The following is a 16,063-nucleotide window of genomic DNA, read 5'->3' as shown; positions in this document are numbered from 1 at the left end:
CTGACACATATATGTCACTGTACAAGGTGACACGGTGTACGTACATTTACTTCATGCACAGTCGCTGACACTAGCAGCATTTTTGATTTAACATCTGCACTGCAAATGTAGATTTCAGGTTTGAATAATATTCTTAAAGGTACATAAATCTAAATTTCTTTCTTCTACTAGATACGACGAGTCCACGGATTCATCCTTACTTGTGGGATATTATCCTCCTGCTAACAGGAAGTGGCAAAGAGCACCACAGCAGAGCTGTATATATAGCTCCTCCCTTCTCTCCACCCCAGTCATTCTCTTTGCCTATACTAAGTAATAGGAAGAGGTAAAGTGAAAGAGGTGATAAAATCATAGTTTTTATTTTCTTCAAGCAAGACTTTTTTATTTTAAATGGTACCGGTGAGTGCTATTTTTTCCCAAGCAGCAGATGGATGAAGATTTCTGCCTGGAGACTGATGATCTTAGCAGTCACTAAGCTGTCACTAAGATCTAGAGTAGTTCCCACAGAATGGCTGAGGAGTACTTGAGAAACTTCAGTGTGAGGAACTTTTTTCATGCTACAAGCATTGAGGTATGTTCAGTCATTTTTTTCTGGAGAGACTGTGTTATTTCAGAACTGGCTGACAATATCCCAATAAGGGAAGGGGTAAGCAGTAATCCTACATGTGATAGAAGGGTATTACTGGGACCTGTATGTTATGGGCTGAAAAATAGTTGACACTGATAACATAATGTTTTTTGTGCAAAACGATTTTATGTTTGTAGAGCGATTTGTTTTTTGTGTAAAGCAAACGTTTTTCCTTTTGATGGCACTGGAGGGTTCACATGGCGTTCTTTAATAGTTGGGTATATGGAAACCCACATGGCTAGGTTCTAGACAGCTTTACTAGGCAGTGAGACATCAATGTAGATGGGCGGGGCCTAAATTTGCGCCTCAGTTGCGCAGTTGAATTCCCCATGCAAGCAGCAAGCTCCAGCTCCGGTGGGCCTAAACTGGAAGCTTTGGCCTAAACGAAGTGTTAGAGTGATTTTACAGACCCCTGAGGGCAGGTAGGCAGGGGGTTGATTGTTTAATTTCATAACGTTTTTTTCCATTAAGGGTTAAGCATACTTTACTTGTGGTGCAATCTTAGCTGGCAAGATAAGACACATATTTACTAAAATTGGGTTCATTATAACATTTTAGAGCAGTTTTGGAAAAATTGTACGCTTTTTGCAGGCTTTGCCATTTTAGCGCGTAGAGCGTTATGGCTTAAGTCTTGGTCTGCTGATGTGTCATCAAAATCCAAGCTTTTAGCTATTCCTTTTAAGGGTAAGACCCTATTCGGGCCTGAACTAAAGGAGATCATTTCCGACATTACTGGAGGTAAAGGTCATGCCCTTCCTCAGGACAAGACGGTTAAAATGAGGGCCAAACAGAATAATTTTTGTTCCTTTCGAAACTTTAAAGGTGGACCCTCTACTTCCTCCTCCGCCACAAAGCAGGAGGGGAATTTTGCACAATCCAAGTCAGTCTGGAAACCTAACCAGACCTGGAATAAAGGTAAACAGGCCAAGAAGCTCACTGCTGCTATCAAGACAGCATGAAGGGGCAGCCCCCGATCCGGGACCGGATCTAGTAGGGGGCAGACTTTCTCTCTTCGCTCAGGCATGGGCAAGAGAAGTTCAGGATCCCTGGGCATTAGAAATAGTGACCCAGGTGTATCAACTAGTATTAAAGGATTCTCTCCCAAGAGGGAGATTTCATCTTTCATGTTTGTCTGTAGACCAGACAAAAAGAGAGGCGTTCTTACGCTGTGTAGAAGACCTATATACCATGGGTGTAATCTGCCCAGTTCCAAAACTAGAACAGGGGCAGGGGTTTTACTCAAGTCTGTTTGTGGTTCCCAAAAAAGAGGGAACCTTCAGACCGATTTTAGATCTCAAATGCCTAAACAAATTTCTCAGAGTCCCATCGTTCAAGATGGAGACCATACAAACAATTTTACCAATGATCCAGGAGGGTCAATATATGACCACCGTGGATTTGAAGGATGCGTATCTTCACATTCCTATCCACAAAGATCATCACCAGTTTCTCAGGTTCGCCTTCCTGAACAAACACTACCAGTTTGTTGCCCTCCCTTTCGGGTTGGCTACAGCTCCCAGAATCTTCACAAAGGTGCTAGGGTCCCTTCTGGCGGTTCTAAGGCCGCGGGGCATAGCAGTGGCGCCCTATCTGGACGATATTGTGATTCAGGCATCAACTTACCATCTAGCCAAATCTCACACGGACATCGTGTTGGCTTTTCTAAGAACTCACGAGTGGAAGGTAAACATACTAAAGAGTTCACTAGTTCCACTGACAAGAGTTCCATTCCTAGGAACTCTGATAGACTCGGTAGACATGAAAATTTTTCTGACGGAGGTCAGAAAGTCAAAGATCCTAACTACTTGCCGAGAACTTCATTCCATTCCTCGGCCATCAGTGGCGCAGTGTATGGAGGTCATTGGGTTAATGAAGACAAAGAGTTCTCTAGCTATGATAGAGGTTTCCAAGATAATTCGATGGGCAGAGACGCACTCTTGCCATCTATCAGCAATCTACATCCCAGGAGTGGAAAACTGGGAAGCGGATTTTCTAAGTCGTCAGACTTTTCATCCGGGGGAGTGGGAGCTCCATCCGGAGGTGTTTACGACATTAATTCGTCAATGGGGCACACCGGAATTGGATCTGATGGCATCTCGTCAGAATGCCAAAATTCCTTGTTATGGATCCAGATCAAGGGATCCCCAAGCAGTACTGATAGATGCTCTAGCAGTACCTTGGTCGTTCAACCTGGCTTATGTGTTTCCTCCCTTTCCTCTCCTGCCTCATCTGATTGCCAGAATCAAACAGGAGAGGGCTTCGGTAATCTTGATGGCGCCTGCGTGGCCACGCAGGACCTGGTATGAAGATCTAGTGGAAATGTCATCTCTGCCACCATGGAAACTGCCACTGAGACAGGACCTTCTCATTCAAGGTCCGTTCCAACATCCAAATCTAATTTCGCTGCAGCTGACTGCCTGGAGATTGATTGATTGATTTTATCTAAGCGGGGATTCTCTGAGTCGGTTATGGATACCTTGATTCAGGCTCGGAAGCCTGTCACTAGGAAAATTTACCATAAGATATGGCATAAATATTTTTATTGGTGCGAATCCAAGGGCTACTCATGGAGTAGGGTTAGGATTCCTAGGATTTTGTCCTTTCTCCAAGAAGGATTGGAGAAGGGATTATCAGCTAGTTCCTTAAAGGGACAAATTTCTGCTTTGTCAATTTTACTACACAAGCGTCTGGTGGATGTCCCAGACGTTCAGTCTTTTTGTCAGGCTTTAGTCAGAATCAAGCCTGTGTTTAAACCTGTTGCTCCGCCATGGAGTTTGAATTTAGTGCTAAAAGTTCTTCAAGGGGTTCCGTTTGAACCTATGCATTCCATAGATATTAAGCTTTTATATTGGAAAGTTTTTGTTTTTAGTTGCTATCTCTTCTGCTCGAAGAGTTTCTGAGCTTTCTGCATTACAATGCAACTCGCCTTATCTTATATTCCATTCTGATAAGGTGGTTTTGCGTACTAAGCCTGGATTCCTTCCTAAGGTTGTTTCTAATAAGAATATTAATCAGGAAATTGTTGTTCCTTCTCTATGTCCTAATCCTTCTTCTAAGAAGGAGCGTTTGTTGCATAATCTGGACGTGGTTTGTGCCTTGAAGTTTTACTTACAAGCGACCAAGGATTTCCGTCAAACATCTTCTCTATTTGTTGTTTATTATGGAAAGCATAGGGGTCAAAAAGCTACGGCTACCTCTTTCTTTTTGGCTGAAAAGCATCATCCGTTTGGCATACGAGACTGCTGGACAGCAGCCTCCTGAAAAGATTACAGCTCATTCTACTAGAGCGATGGCTTCCACATGGGCTTTTAAAAATGATGCTTCTGTTGAACAAATTTGTAAGGCTGCGACTTGGTCCTCCCTTCATACCTTTTCCAAATTTGATATTTTTGCTTCTTCTGAGGCTGTTTTTGGGAGAAAAGTTCTTCAAGCAGTGGTGCCTTCTGTTTAGGTATCTGTCTTGTCCGTCCCGTTCATCCGTGTCCTGTAGCTTTGGTATTGTATCCCAAAAGTAAGGATGAATCTGTGGACTCGTCGTATCTAGTAGAAGAAAAGGAAATTTATGCTTACCTGATAAATTGATTTCTTCTACGATACCACGAGTCCTCGGCCCTCCCTGTCAATTTAAGACAGATTATATTTTTTGTTCATAATTTCAGTCACCTCTGCACCTTTCAGCTTTTCTTTTCTCTTCCTGTACCTTCGGTCGAATGACTGGGGGTGGAGAGAAGGGAGGAGCTGTATATACAGCTCTGCTGTGGTTCTCTTTGCCACTTCCTGTTAGCAGGAGGATAATATCCCACAAGTAAGGATGAATCTGTGGACTCATCGTATCGTAGAAGAAATCAATTTATCAGGTAAGCATAAATTTCCTTTTTTTAAGACACGATGCACGGATCATCTTCATTACTTATGGGATATTCACCTCCTGGTCAGCAGGAGGAGGCAAAGAGCACCACAGCAGAGCTGTTAAATAGCTCCTCCCTTCCCTCCCACCCCAGTCATTCTCTTTGCCTACGTTAGTGCTAGGAAGAGGTAAAGTGAGGTGTTAGATTAGATTTGTCAATCAAGAGTTTATTATTTTTAAAGTAGTGCAAGATTGTGCTGCTTTGATCTAGGGTGTAGCCGTAGTCCATATCAGTCTCTTCAGTAGGGCAGTGGTGGCTTTAGAGCAATGGGAACTGGTGGGACATAATTCTCACTGCGCCTCCCATACATTTATGCTGCCCTTATCCTGATGGCCTAAGCACACTTAACTCAGGCTTTATCATTTTCCACAGGGCTATGGGAGGCAGAGGACCTCTTAAACCTGTTGGGCTGTCCTGCAGTCGGAAAGCATTAAAGGTAAGTGCTGGCTTTGTTTATTCTGGGAAAAATAAAACTCAGAGGAAAGTGGGCACTTTTATTTTATTACTGGTAACATAGAAGGCTCAGACAAGGGGCTCTTTATGTTGGGACATCAAGCTCTCTTATTTGGAGGGTATTGGATAGCCATAAGTACAGGCACTGGGACTGGGAGTTAAGCTCAAATGTTTAACTATGGTGGTTTTCCCTTACGGTTTATGCAAACATATAAGCTGATTGGGTAATAAGGTCTTCTGTAACACCCACGATGGGCGGGGCTATCGTTTTCGCACGCTTCCTGTAAGCTGCGCAGTTTTCAGCGGTGCTAGTGTAGCATGGACATCTGCACATAGTGGATCTAAAACAGCATGGTTTCCTACTCATTAAGCAAGCGGTTGTAGCGCTATTGTGGTCCTGAAAATCCGGATTGTTTCAGCTCCAAAAAATAAGACCAGAGATTGAGTCCGTTTGGCAGGTAGGCGCCTCAGCAGAGTTGCTGAGGTGTAAGGGTGTGAATTTTACTTTAATTAGCTGATGGGGTACGTTTTTCCTAATGGAGTAAAAAAGTTACCTTTTAAAATTTAAAGACACAGTAACGGTTTATGTAATCAAACATTTTTGAGATATAAAGTAATTTGATTATCTTATGACCTTTTTTTGAGCACATTTTCCTCATGCAGTAAAAAACTTACCTTTTACATTTTAAAGGGACAGTAACGTTTTATTGTTAAAAAATTTTTGGGGGTAAAAGAAATGTTTTATTACATTGTCATCTTATTGTGCTTCAGTATGGACATAGGAGCCGTGCAAAATGTTACTTGCTCCATTTGTTTTGATGCAAATGTGGAACCACCAATCCCTTTCTGTCCCTCATGTATTGAGAGGGCTTTATGTTATAGGGAAAAGATTTTTCATGAGCAAAATTTTTCAAAAGCGGATGCTTCTCAGGAGTCTAATGAAGAGGTTCAGAGTATGCCCCAGCTTTCTCCCCAAGCGTCCCAAACTTTAACGCCCGCGCAAGCAGTACCCTGTACTTCTGCTCTAGCGCCTGCTGGAGTTACCTTAAAAGACACAGCTGCGCTTATGTCCAGGGCCGCCACTAGAAATTTTGGGGCCCCTGACTTAACCATTGATCAGGCCCCCCCCCTCCTTTGACATGTGCAATTTTTGACCAAGTGACTAAAACGTATATGCACTTTATTCTTAAGTGTCTATTTAAACTTGGAAATGTTATAAAGGTAGTAACATACACACACACACACAGACACACTCATACACTGAAACACACAAACACACTCACACATAAGGATTCACATATAGACACTCTAGCAGACATGCAAAGAAACTCAGACACAGACACCCAAACAGACACTTAGCACTTGTTTACATTGACCTGACAAGTAATGAGGTAAACTACAGTTTTGTAAAAAAAAGGAGATTTAGAAAACAAAATATGGAGTTCTGATTATCTTTTTGTAAAGGAAGATGCCAACTAAATGATGACAACAGCATGCAGTGGCTGAAAGGAAGGGCCCCGAACTGCCTAAGCAATAATTTAAAGGTTAAATGGTAGATTGGTTACTTGCGGAAAGGTCTCATTAGTCTCAAAGTCTGTAGAAAGATGTGAATAATCAGTATTAAGGTCAAAATGTCCTAAAAACACACAGAAAACACAGAAAGACATGCATACACACCCTCACTGAGGCATCCACAGAAAACACACAAATACATACACACACCCTCACAGAGACATCCACAGAAAACACAGACATACATACACACACAACCTCACAGAGACATCCACAGAAAACAGACATACACACCCACCCTCACAGAGGCATCCAGAGAAAATACACAAAGATATATGCTCACACCCTCACAGACATCCACAGAAAATGCACAAAGACATACACACCCACCCTCACAGAGATACCAACAGAAAAAAAATACATACACACTCATAGAGACACAAACCAAAGCACAAAGGCATAAACACAGACACTCACAGGAGGAAACATTTATTCACCTTGCATCCCCTAAATCAACAGTGTGTGACATGCATGATAAAAAAATGCAGAAATTAAGAGATCACTTTTTAGATGTGCAAACAAAAATAATTCTGTGAATTCAAAATTGTACATTAATGATCTGGGTAGATGGCTAGATGAAGAAAAGTACTTTTAAAAGGTTGATATATGTTTGTTTGATATTTTCCTCATTTTCCCCAACCAAGAGCACCACTTCAAATATAGTGTACAAATGTTCCCATCTGTCAGCTGTACTTGTGGATTTTGAAAATGCTGTACTCTATATGGTCTTGGTGGAACCATAAGCTGTGGTACTCATACCATTAAATCCTGCATTTAACCAGATCTAAGCTTGTTGGTATGCATTTCAAAATTAAGTCAGCTGTAGAGTAAACTGAACAGTTTTAAGTTAACCTGTCTCATTTCCAACACTGAGCAATCTTAGTCTGAGGGTATAACATGTTATGCAGATGTAAAAATCTTAGATAAAATGCCTCCTTGTATCTGGAAAGTCCTTGCATAAAGGGGCAGTAAACTGGAATGTAATATATATCATTTGTGTATTGAGGAGGAAACCTTTCTGCATGGTTTTAAATATATAAATATAGAATTTCTACAGCATTGTCAAATAATCATATTATACAACTACTACCACACTGAAGTTACAATCTTAAATTCCACAAAGAAATAAAAAACATTTGCTAAGTAATTCCTACCTCCTCTGCAAATGAAAGTGATCAGCCGTCTGACTCAGACACACACTCTACAAACAAAGTGCCAAGTCTGTCTCACACTGTGTATAGTGGTTTAGTGCACACTCAGAAATCCTCTCAAATGCTAATACTTTACTCCTTGTAATAACATTTCCCATGCTCAATTAGCACTCTGCTGTAGTACCCACTGGTGGCTGCCAAAATGTAAAAAAAAAAAAAAAAAATCTTTTTTTTTTATTTTTTTTTTTTTTTTTTTAAGTTCTTGCCTCATGGGCCCCCCCTAGCCCATTGGGCCCCTGACTGGAGTCACCCCCTGATGGAGGCCCTGCTTATGTCTTCCACAATTTCTGATGCGTTGTCTGCTTTTCCAATGCTACAAGGCAAATGTAAGAGGAAAGACAAACATGCAGTCAGTGAGGTTTCTGATGCAATGGTGGCAATCTCGGATGTACCCTCCCAGGGAACTGAGATGGAGGGTATTGAGGTTCCATCGGAAGGCAAAATTTCAGACTCAGAAAGTTCATTGCCTTTGATTGATTTGGAGGTTGTATCTTTCAGGTTTAAACTAGAACACCTCTGCCTGTTACTCAGGGAGGTTTTGGTTACTTTAGATGACTGTGATTCCACAGTAGTGGTTGCTCCTGCGAAGTCGAGTAAATTGGACAGATATTTCGAAGATCCCTCTGACTCAGACGTTTTTCCAGTGCCAAAGCGAGCTTCAAAGATTGTTTCTAAGGAATGGGAGAGACCAGGTATTCCCTTCTCTCCCTCTCCTATTTTCAAAAAGATGTTTCCTATAGCTGACTCTTTCAGGGAGGCTTGGCAAACGGTTCCTAAGGTGGAAGGCGCTATTTCCACCTTAGCCAAGCGAACTACTGTTCCCATTGAGGATAGTTGTGCTTTTAAAGATCCCATGGACAAGAAGTTGGAGGGTCTACTTAAAAAGATTTATGTTCACCAGGGTCTGCTATTGCAGCCAGCTGCGTGCATTGCTACTGTCACTAGTACGGCAGCATATTGGTTTGATGCTCTGTCTGAGTCTCTCAGGACTGAGACTTCCTTAGAGGAGATCCGAGACAGGATTAAAGCTCTGAAGTTAGCTAATGCTTTTATTACGGACACTTCACTGCAAATTACTAAATTGGCAGCTAAGAGTTTGGGGTCCTCTATCCTAGCCCGCAGAGCTTTATGGTTAAAACCTTGGTCTGCGGACGTGTCATCTAAGTCTAAGCTTCTAGCGATTCCTTACAAGGGGAAGACCTTGTTTGGACCTGGCCTGATGGAAATTATCTCTGATATCACGGGAGGTAATGGTCATCTCCTCCCTCAGGATAAGAGACACAAAAAGGACGAAAGAGTAATTTTCGTTCCTTTCGGGAATTTCAAGGGAAATTCTTCCTTTTCCTCCGCTAAGCAGGAACAGTCTAAACCCACATGGAGACCCAACCAGTCTTGGAACAAGGGTAAGCAATCCAAGAAGCCTGCTGTTGAATCTAAGACAGCATGAAGGTCATGCCCCCAATCCGGGACCGGATCTGGTAGGGTCAGATTTTCCTTCTTCATTCAGGCTTGGGTTTGGGACGTTCAGGTTCCCTGGGCAGTAGAAATAGTGTCTCAGGGATACAAATTGGAGTTAAAAAATTTTCCTCCCAGAGGCAGGTTTCTTCTTTCAAGATTATCTGCAGACCAGAAAAAAAAAGAGGCGTTCTTACATTGTGTAAGAGACCTCTCCTCTCTGGGAGTGATTGTTCCCGTTCCAGTACAGGAACAGGTGCAGGGTTTTTATTCAAATCTGTTTGTGGTTCCCAAAAAGGAGGGAAACTTCAGACCTATCTTAGACCTCAAGAGTCTAAACAAGTTTCTCAGGGTTCCGTCAATTAAGATGGAAACTATTCGTACCATTCTTCCATTGATCCAGGAGGGTCAATTTATGACGACAGTGGATTTAAAGGATGCATATCTACATGTTCCTATCCACAGAGATCATCACAGGTTCCTGAGGTTTGCTTTTCTAGACAAACACTTCCAGTTTATGGCTCTTCCTTTCGGTCTGGCCACGGCCCCCAGAATTTTCACAAAGGTTGTGGGGTCTCTACTGGCGGTTCTAAGGTTCTATATCTATGAGGATTTTTCTGACAGAAGTCAGGAAATCAAAGATTCTCGATACCTGTCGAGCCCTTCAGTCCACTTCTCGGCCGTCAGTGGCCCAGTGCATGGAAGTAATCGGACTGATGGTGGAGGCAATGGACATCATCCCGTTTGCTCGGTTCTACCTCAGACCTCTGCAGTTAAACATGCTCAGGCAGTGGAATGGAGATTATGCAGACTTGTCTCCTCGAATAACCCTGGAACAGGAGACAAAGGACTCGGTTCAATGGTGGTTGTCTCTGGATCATGTATCCCAGGGAACCTGCTTTCGCAGACCGTCCTGGGTGATTGTGACAACAGACGCCAGCCTTCTAGGGTGGGGAGCTGTCTAGGGTTCCCTAAAGGCTCAGGGAGTGTGGACTCAGGCAGAGACTGTTCTTCCTATAAACATCCTGGAACTAAGAGCGACCTTCAATGCTCTTCTAGCCTGGCCTCAGTTAGCCTCGGCCCAGTTTATCAGATTCCAGTCGGACAACATAACTTCAGTGTCTTAATTCATTCATCAGGGAGGAACGAGGAGTTCCTTAGCGATGACCGAGGTAACCAAGATAATTCAGTGGGCGGAGGCCCATTCTTGCTCTCTGTCAGCGATCCACATCCCAGGGGTGGACAACTGGGAGACGGACTTTCTGAGCAGGCAGACTTTTCATCCGGGAGAGTGGGAACTCCATCCGGAAGTGTTCTCCTGCCTGATTCTCAAATGGGGTCGGCCGGAGTTAGATCTCATGGCATCTTGACAGAATGCCAAGCTCCCAAGATACGGGATCCCCAGGAGGAACTGATAGATGCTCTGGCGGTTCCTTGGTCCTTCAGCCTTGCATACCTATTTCCTGCGTTTGCGCTTCTTCCTCGGGTCATTGCTCGAATCAAACAGGAGAGGGCGTCAGTGATACTTATTGCTCCGGCTTGGCCTCGCAGGATTTGGTATGCCGATCTGGTGGAAATGTCATCTCTGCCACCTTGGAGACTTCCGTTGAGGAAGGACCTTCTCATTCAAGGACCATTCCTTCACCCAAATCTAGTTTCTCTGAAGCTGACTGCTTGGAGATTGAGCGCTTAATTTTGTCCAAGCGGGGGTTTTCTGAATCGGTCAAAGAGACCATAATTCAGGCTCGTAAGCCTGTGACTAGAAAGATTTACCATAAAATTTGGCGTAAACACCATTATTGGTGTGAATCCAAGGGCTACTCTTGGAGTAGGGTTAGGATTCCTAGAATTTTGTCTTTTCTCCAAGAGGGTTTGGAGAAGGGTTTATCAACCAGTTCCCTAAAGGGTCAGATCTAGGCTTTATCTGTTTGGTTACACAAAAGTCTGGCGGATGTTCCAGATGTTCAATCATTCTGTCAGGCCTTGGTCAGGATCAGGCCTGTGTTCAAACCAGTTACTAATCCATGGAGTCTTAATTTAGTTCTCAAAGTTCTTCAAGGGTCTCAGTTTAAGCCCATGCATTCCTTAGATATTAAGTTGTTATCTTGGAAAGTTTTATTTCTTGTTGCTATTTCTTCAGCTCGTAGTGTGTCTAAGCTCTCGGCGTTGCAATACACTTCTCCTTACCTTATTTTCCATTTAGATAAGGTAGTTTTACGTACTAAACTAGATTTTCTTCCTAAGGTTGTTTCTGATAGGAACATTAATCAGGAGATTGTTGTTCCTTCTTTGTGTCCTAATCCTCCTTCTCAGAAAGAACGTCTTCTGCACAATTTGGACGTGGTCCGTGCTTTAAAATTTTACTTACAAGCGACTAAGGACTTTCGTCAGTCCTCTTCTTTGTAATTTTCTCTGGAAAACGTAAGGGACAGAAAGCTACGGCTACCTATCTTTCTTTTTGGCTGAAGAGCATCATACGTTTTGCATATGAGACTGCCAGACAGCAGCCTCCTAAGAGAGTTACGGCTCATTCCACAAGGGCTGTTGCTTCCTAATGGGCATTCAAAAATGAAGCTTCTGTGGAACAGATTTGCAAGGCTGCAACTTGGTCTTCTCTTCACACTTTTTAAAAATTCTATAAATTTGATACTTTTACCTCGGCTGAGGCCGCTTTTGGGAGAAAGGTTTTTCAAGCAGTGGTGCCTTCCATTTAGGTTCCCTGTCTTGTCCCTCCCTTATCATCTGTGTACTCTAGCTTGGGTATTGTATCCCATAAGTAAAGAAGATTATCCGTGGACTCATCGTGTCTTAAAGAAAAGAAAATTTATGGTTACCTGATAAATTTGTTTCTTTTTAGACACGATGAGTCCACGGCCCGCCCTTTTCTTTTAGACAGGTTGTTGATTATTATAAACTTCAGACACCTCTGCACCTTGGCTTTTCCTTTCTCTTCCTAACTTTGGTCGAATGACTGGAGTGGGAGGGAAGGGAGGAGCTATTTAACAGCTCTGCTGTGGTGCTCTTTGTCTCCTCCTGCTGACCAGGAGGTGAATATCCCATAAGTAATGAAGATAATCCATGGACTCATCGTGTCTAAAAAGAAACAAATTTATCAGGTTAGCATAAATTTTCTTTTTCTTTGTTTATCGAGTTATGGCCAACCATTCATTACATGAACCTTTAATCTGAGGCCAAACTACAGTTGTCACTGTGTCATAGAGAAAGTTACAGACTAGGAACATGTTGTCAGGATAACTTCAGCTGAAATAAGGAAACTGATGGCACCCGCCATGCCAGGTGGTAAAATTACCAGTTGCGTACGTGCCCTTGTCTTATGCATTTGCTGGGAGATGTAAATACATGAGCCGAGCCCTGGTTAAACACATCAGCTACAATTGTTTTGTGTCAATATCTTGTGACTGAAATGTCTTTATTTATAGACAAATCCCACAGGCTGCTGAGTCCATGAGGGCTGGAAAGTGGGACAGAAAGAAGGTGAGAGGTGACTCTATGAGCTGACGATCTATACTGGGACTAACGGGCTACTGTACCTAAAAATCCTGTCTGTCTCTTCCCTCCAGTTTCTGGGCTCTGAGCTTCATGGGAAGACATTGGCCATCTTAGGACTAGGTCGGATTGGGAAGGAGGTGGCCTTAAGGATGCAGTCATTCCAGATGAGAGTGAGTAGCTCATTATTTCCCTACTCTACTCTTATTACTCCCCTTAATATTACTCCTACTCTTCTATTTTTACTACCCCCTCATTATCTGCCTACTCAACTCTTGTTACTTCCCTTAATATTACTCCTACCCTCCTATTCTTACTACCCCCTCATTATCAGCCTACTCTACTCTTGTTACTCCCCTTAATATTACTCCTACTCTTCTATTCTTACTACCCCATCATTACCTGCCTACTCCTTGTTACTTCCCTTAATATTACTCCTACCCTCCTATTCTTACTACCCCCTCATTATTAGACTACTCTACTCTTGTTACTCCTCTTATTATTACTCCTACCCTCCTATTCTCACTACCCTTTTATTATCAGCCTACTCTACTCTTGTTACCCCCCTTAATGTTACTCCTACCCTCCTATTCTTACTACCCTTTTATTATCAGCCTACTCTACTATTGGTAGTCCCCTTAATATTACTCCTACCCTTCTATTCTTACTACTTATTATCGGCCTACTCCTTGTTACCCCCCTTAATGTTACTCCTACCCTCCTATTCTTACTACCCTTTTATTATCAGCCTACACTTCTCTTGTTAATCCCTTTGATATTACTCCTACTCTCCTTTTCTCACTACCATTTTATTATCAGCCTACTCTACTCTTGTTACTCCCCTTAATACTACTCCTACCCTCCAATTCTAAATACCCCCTCATTATCTGCCTACTCTACTCTTGTTACTCCCCTTAATATTACTCCTACCTGTAATGGATTCCGGCTACCCCGACTGGGTAGCTCCGCCAATAGATCCTCCCGATGCCTGGAACCTACCGCTATGTAGCGGAGGAAGTGATTCTAGCAGAGCCACCCAAATAACTAGACAGACTAGCATTCAGGTGAAAACACAAGTACCCTTTATTGGTAAAACTGATCTTGATAACAAGCCTTATCTGACCCTTACATCTCCCGCCCTTCCAGACAGGCTGGCACCTCCATTGTTCCCCAGTGTCCAGCGGTACAAGGATGGGGTATTTGGGGTGATTCCGGGGAGCGGCAGCCCTTCCAGGGTGTCGTTGGAAAGCCCCTGTCCCCCAGCTACTTCAGTCCAAAAAGCACCTTGATCCATGGCTGGGGGTCAGAGTTATGGCTTATCTAACGTACACCGGGCAGGCCATTGTAAAAGGGGTAATGAGGGGGGGGGGGTCTGAAAGAGAGAGAGAGAGCTTTCCGCTTTAAATCACCCCACCTCTGGTCCTTCTCCAGAGGTAGTAATTCCCCAAAGAGCGGAGCTCTGGGACAAAGGACCGCTGGAGCGACCTGGGATGAAGGGGGCCGGGGATCCGAGCTGATGCGGCCGGCCGGCAGTTCCATGGGGCCAGCCAGCCGAAAGGTGGTCTGTTGAATAGGGCTCGGAAACCCGAGTTCCCAATGGAGCTCACCTCCGGCAATTGGCCCACCTCTTTTTCCCTCCCCACGGGGTATCAATCCCCAAGAGATTGAAGCTCTGGAGCAAAGGGGTCTTCAAAGCGGCCGGTGGTAAAATGTCCCGAAGGGTGCTAGGTGCAGCGGCTGGCCGGTAGATCAAGGGGCCTGGCCGGCTTGAGAGCGATGGGTCGGTCAGAGACCAGCTCTTTCAAGATCAGGTAGACATTTGAAAGCAAGGCAAACCAAAGCTCTGGGAGATCACGGTTGCTCTGAGGAGCCCAAAACCACTGAGAAACAACAGGGGGTAGGAGTTTAACCCCTGCAGCCTGGTACCAGTTACAACCCCCCCCCCTTTCCAGTTCAGCAGACCCGGCTAGATCTACACACGGGTCAGCCTGGGGCTATCCGAGGACTTTATGGCACTTCAGTCCGCCGGGAAACTTCCCATTGTTTTTCCCCGGCCGGTACTGAATGTCAAAATTAAATGGCTGCAGGGCTAAACTCCACCTCAGCAATTTTCCATTGTCTCCAGAAACTCTATTAAACCATAGAAGGGGGTTGTAGTCTGTGAGGACAGTGAAGGGTCTCCCATAGAGGTAGAGTTGTTGCTTCTTCAGGGCCCATACCAGGGCCAGACACTTTTTCTCCACCACCATGTAGCCTACCTCTCTGGACAACAGTTTTCTACTGATGTAGGCTACAGGGTGGTCCTGCCCCTCTTCGTCTGTCTGGCTTAATACTGCTCCCAACCCAAACATGGAGGGATATGTTTGGACAAAAAAATGTTTGGGGGGGTTAGGAGCGGCCAGTACTGGAGCAGAGATTAATGCAGACTTAAGGCTCTGGAAGGCAGTTTCACACTCTGGAATACAGGACCTGTCAAGGTAGTCGCTTACGGGTCAGGTCAGTCAGGGGTTTGGCCAGGGCACTGTAATTGGGGACAAATTTCCGGTAGTAACCAGCGGTCCCTAGAAAAGCTAGGACTTGGGTTTTAGTCCGGGGAGTGGGCCAGTTGGCCACTCCCTCAACCTTAGCTGGTTCTGGCCACTGCTTACCGCAGCCCACTCGGTGGCCCAGATACAGGACTTCCGATCGCCCGATGATACACTTGTCAGGTTTCAGGGTCTGTCCGGCGGCTCTGAGGTGATCTAAAACGACACCTAGGTGGGCCAGATGGTCCTCCCAGGTGTTGCTATAGATGGTTATGTCGTCCAGGTATGCGCAGGCATAGTCCTGGAAGCCATCCAGCAGGTGATCCACCATCCTTTGGAAGGTGACTGGAGCATTCTTCATCCCAAACGGCATGACCTTGAACTGGTAGAGGCCGAAGGGGGTGATAAAGGCAGATTGGGGACGGACTCAGGGTCTAGAGCAGAGCTTTTTAAACTTTTCATGTTGGTGGCACACTTTTTAGACCTAAATCATTTTGCGACACAGTAATTTAGTTGTACTAGCAAACGGGAGGTTAAACTAATTTGTTTTAGGATACACGGACACAAACATAAATTTTATAATAACTTAATATATTTACAAGTATCAGTAAGTATGTGCAAGAATTAAAAAAAAATGTAATATCACCAATAGCTACTTAATATTTTAATGGGATGTATGAGGTTGATGGGCTGAACACAGTTTCTGAATATTGGTGGAATATTAGATAAAAACATTCGCATTTCATCATCAAACATTTTTAAGCTTCCACTAAAGCTTTAAACTTCCTTTCCATAAATCAAGAT

At 43.8% G+C, this 16,063-nt stretch overlaps 1 protein-coding gene across 1 annotated transcript in view; it reads left to right on the top strand.

Annotated features, from left to right (window-relative positions):
• The window catches only part of PHGDH (phosphoglycerate dehydrogenase), a 150,249-nt gene that overhangs the window by 59,515 nt on the left and 74,671 nt on the right, over positions 1-16,063 (top strand). The window contains exons 4-5 of the mRNA XM_053694850.1: positions 12,668-12,722; positions 12,809-12,907. Of these exons, the coding sequence (XP_053550825.1) occupies positions 12,668-12,722; positions 12,809-12,907 (154 nt within the window). The remainder of the gene's footprint in view (positions 1-12,667; positions 12,723-12,808; positions 12,908-16,063) is intronic.

Source organism: Bombina bombina, chromosome 11 (assembly GCF_027579735.1).
Source record: "Bombina bombina isolate aBomBom1 chromosome 11, aBomBom1.pri, whole genome shotgun sequence".
In the NCBI taxonomy this organism is placed as follows: Eukaryota; Metazoa; Chordata; class Amphibia; order Anura; family Bombinatoridae; genus Bombina; species Bombina bombina.
Note: the sequence above shows the minus strand (reverse complement) of the source record. Positions and strands in the feature narration are given on the sequence as shown.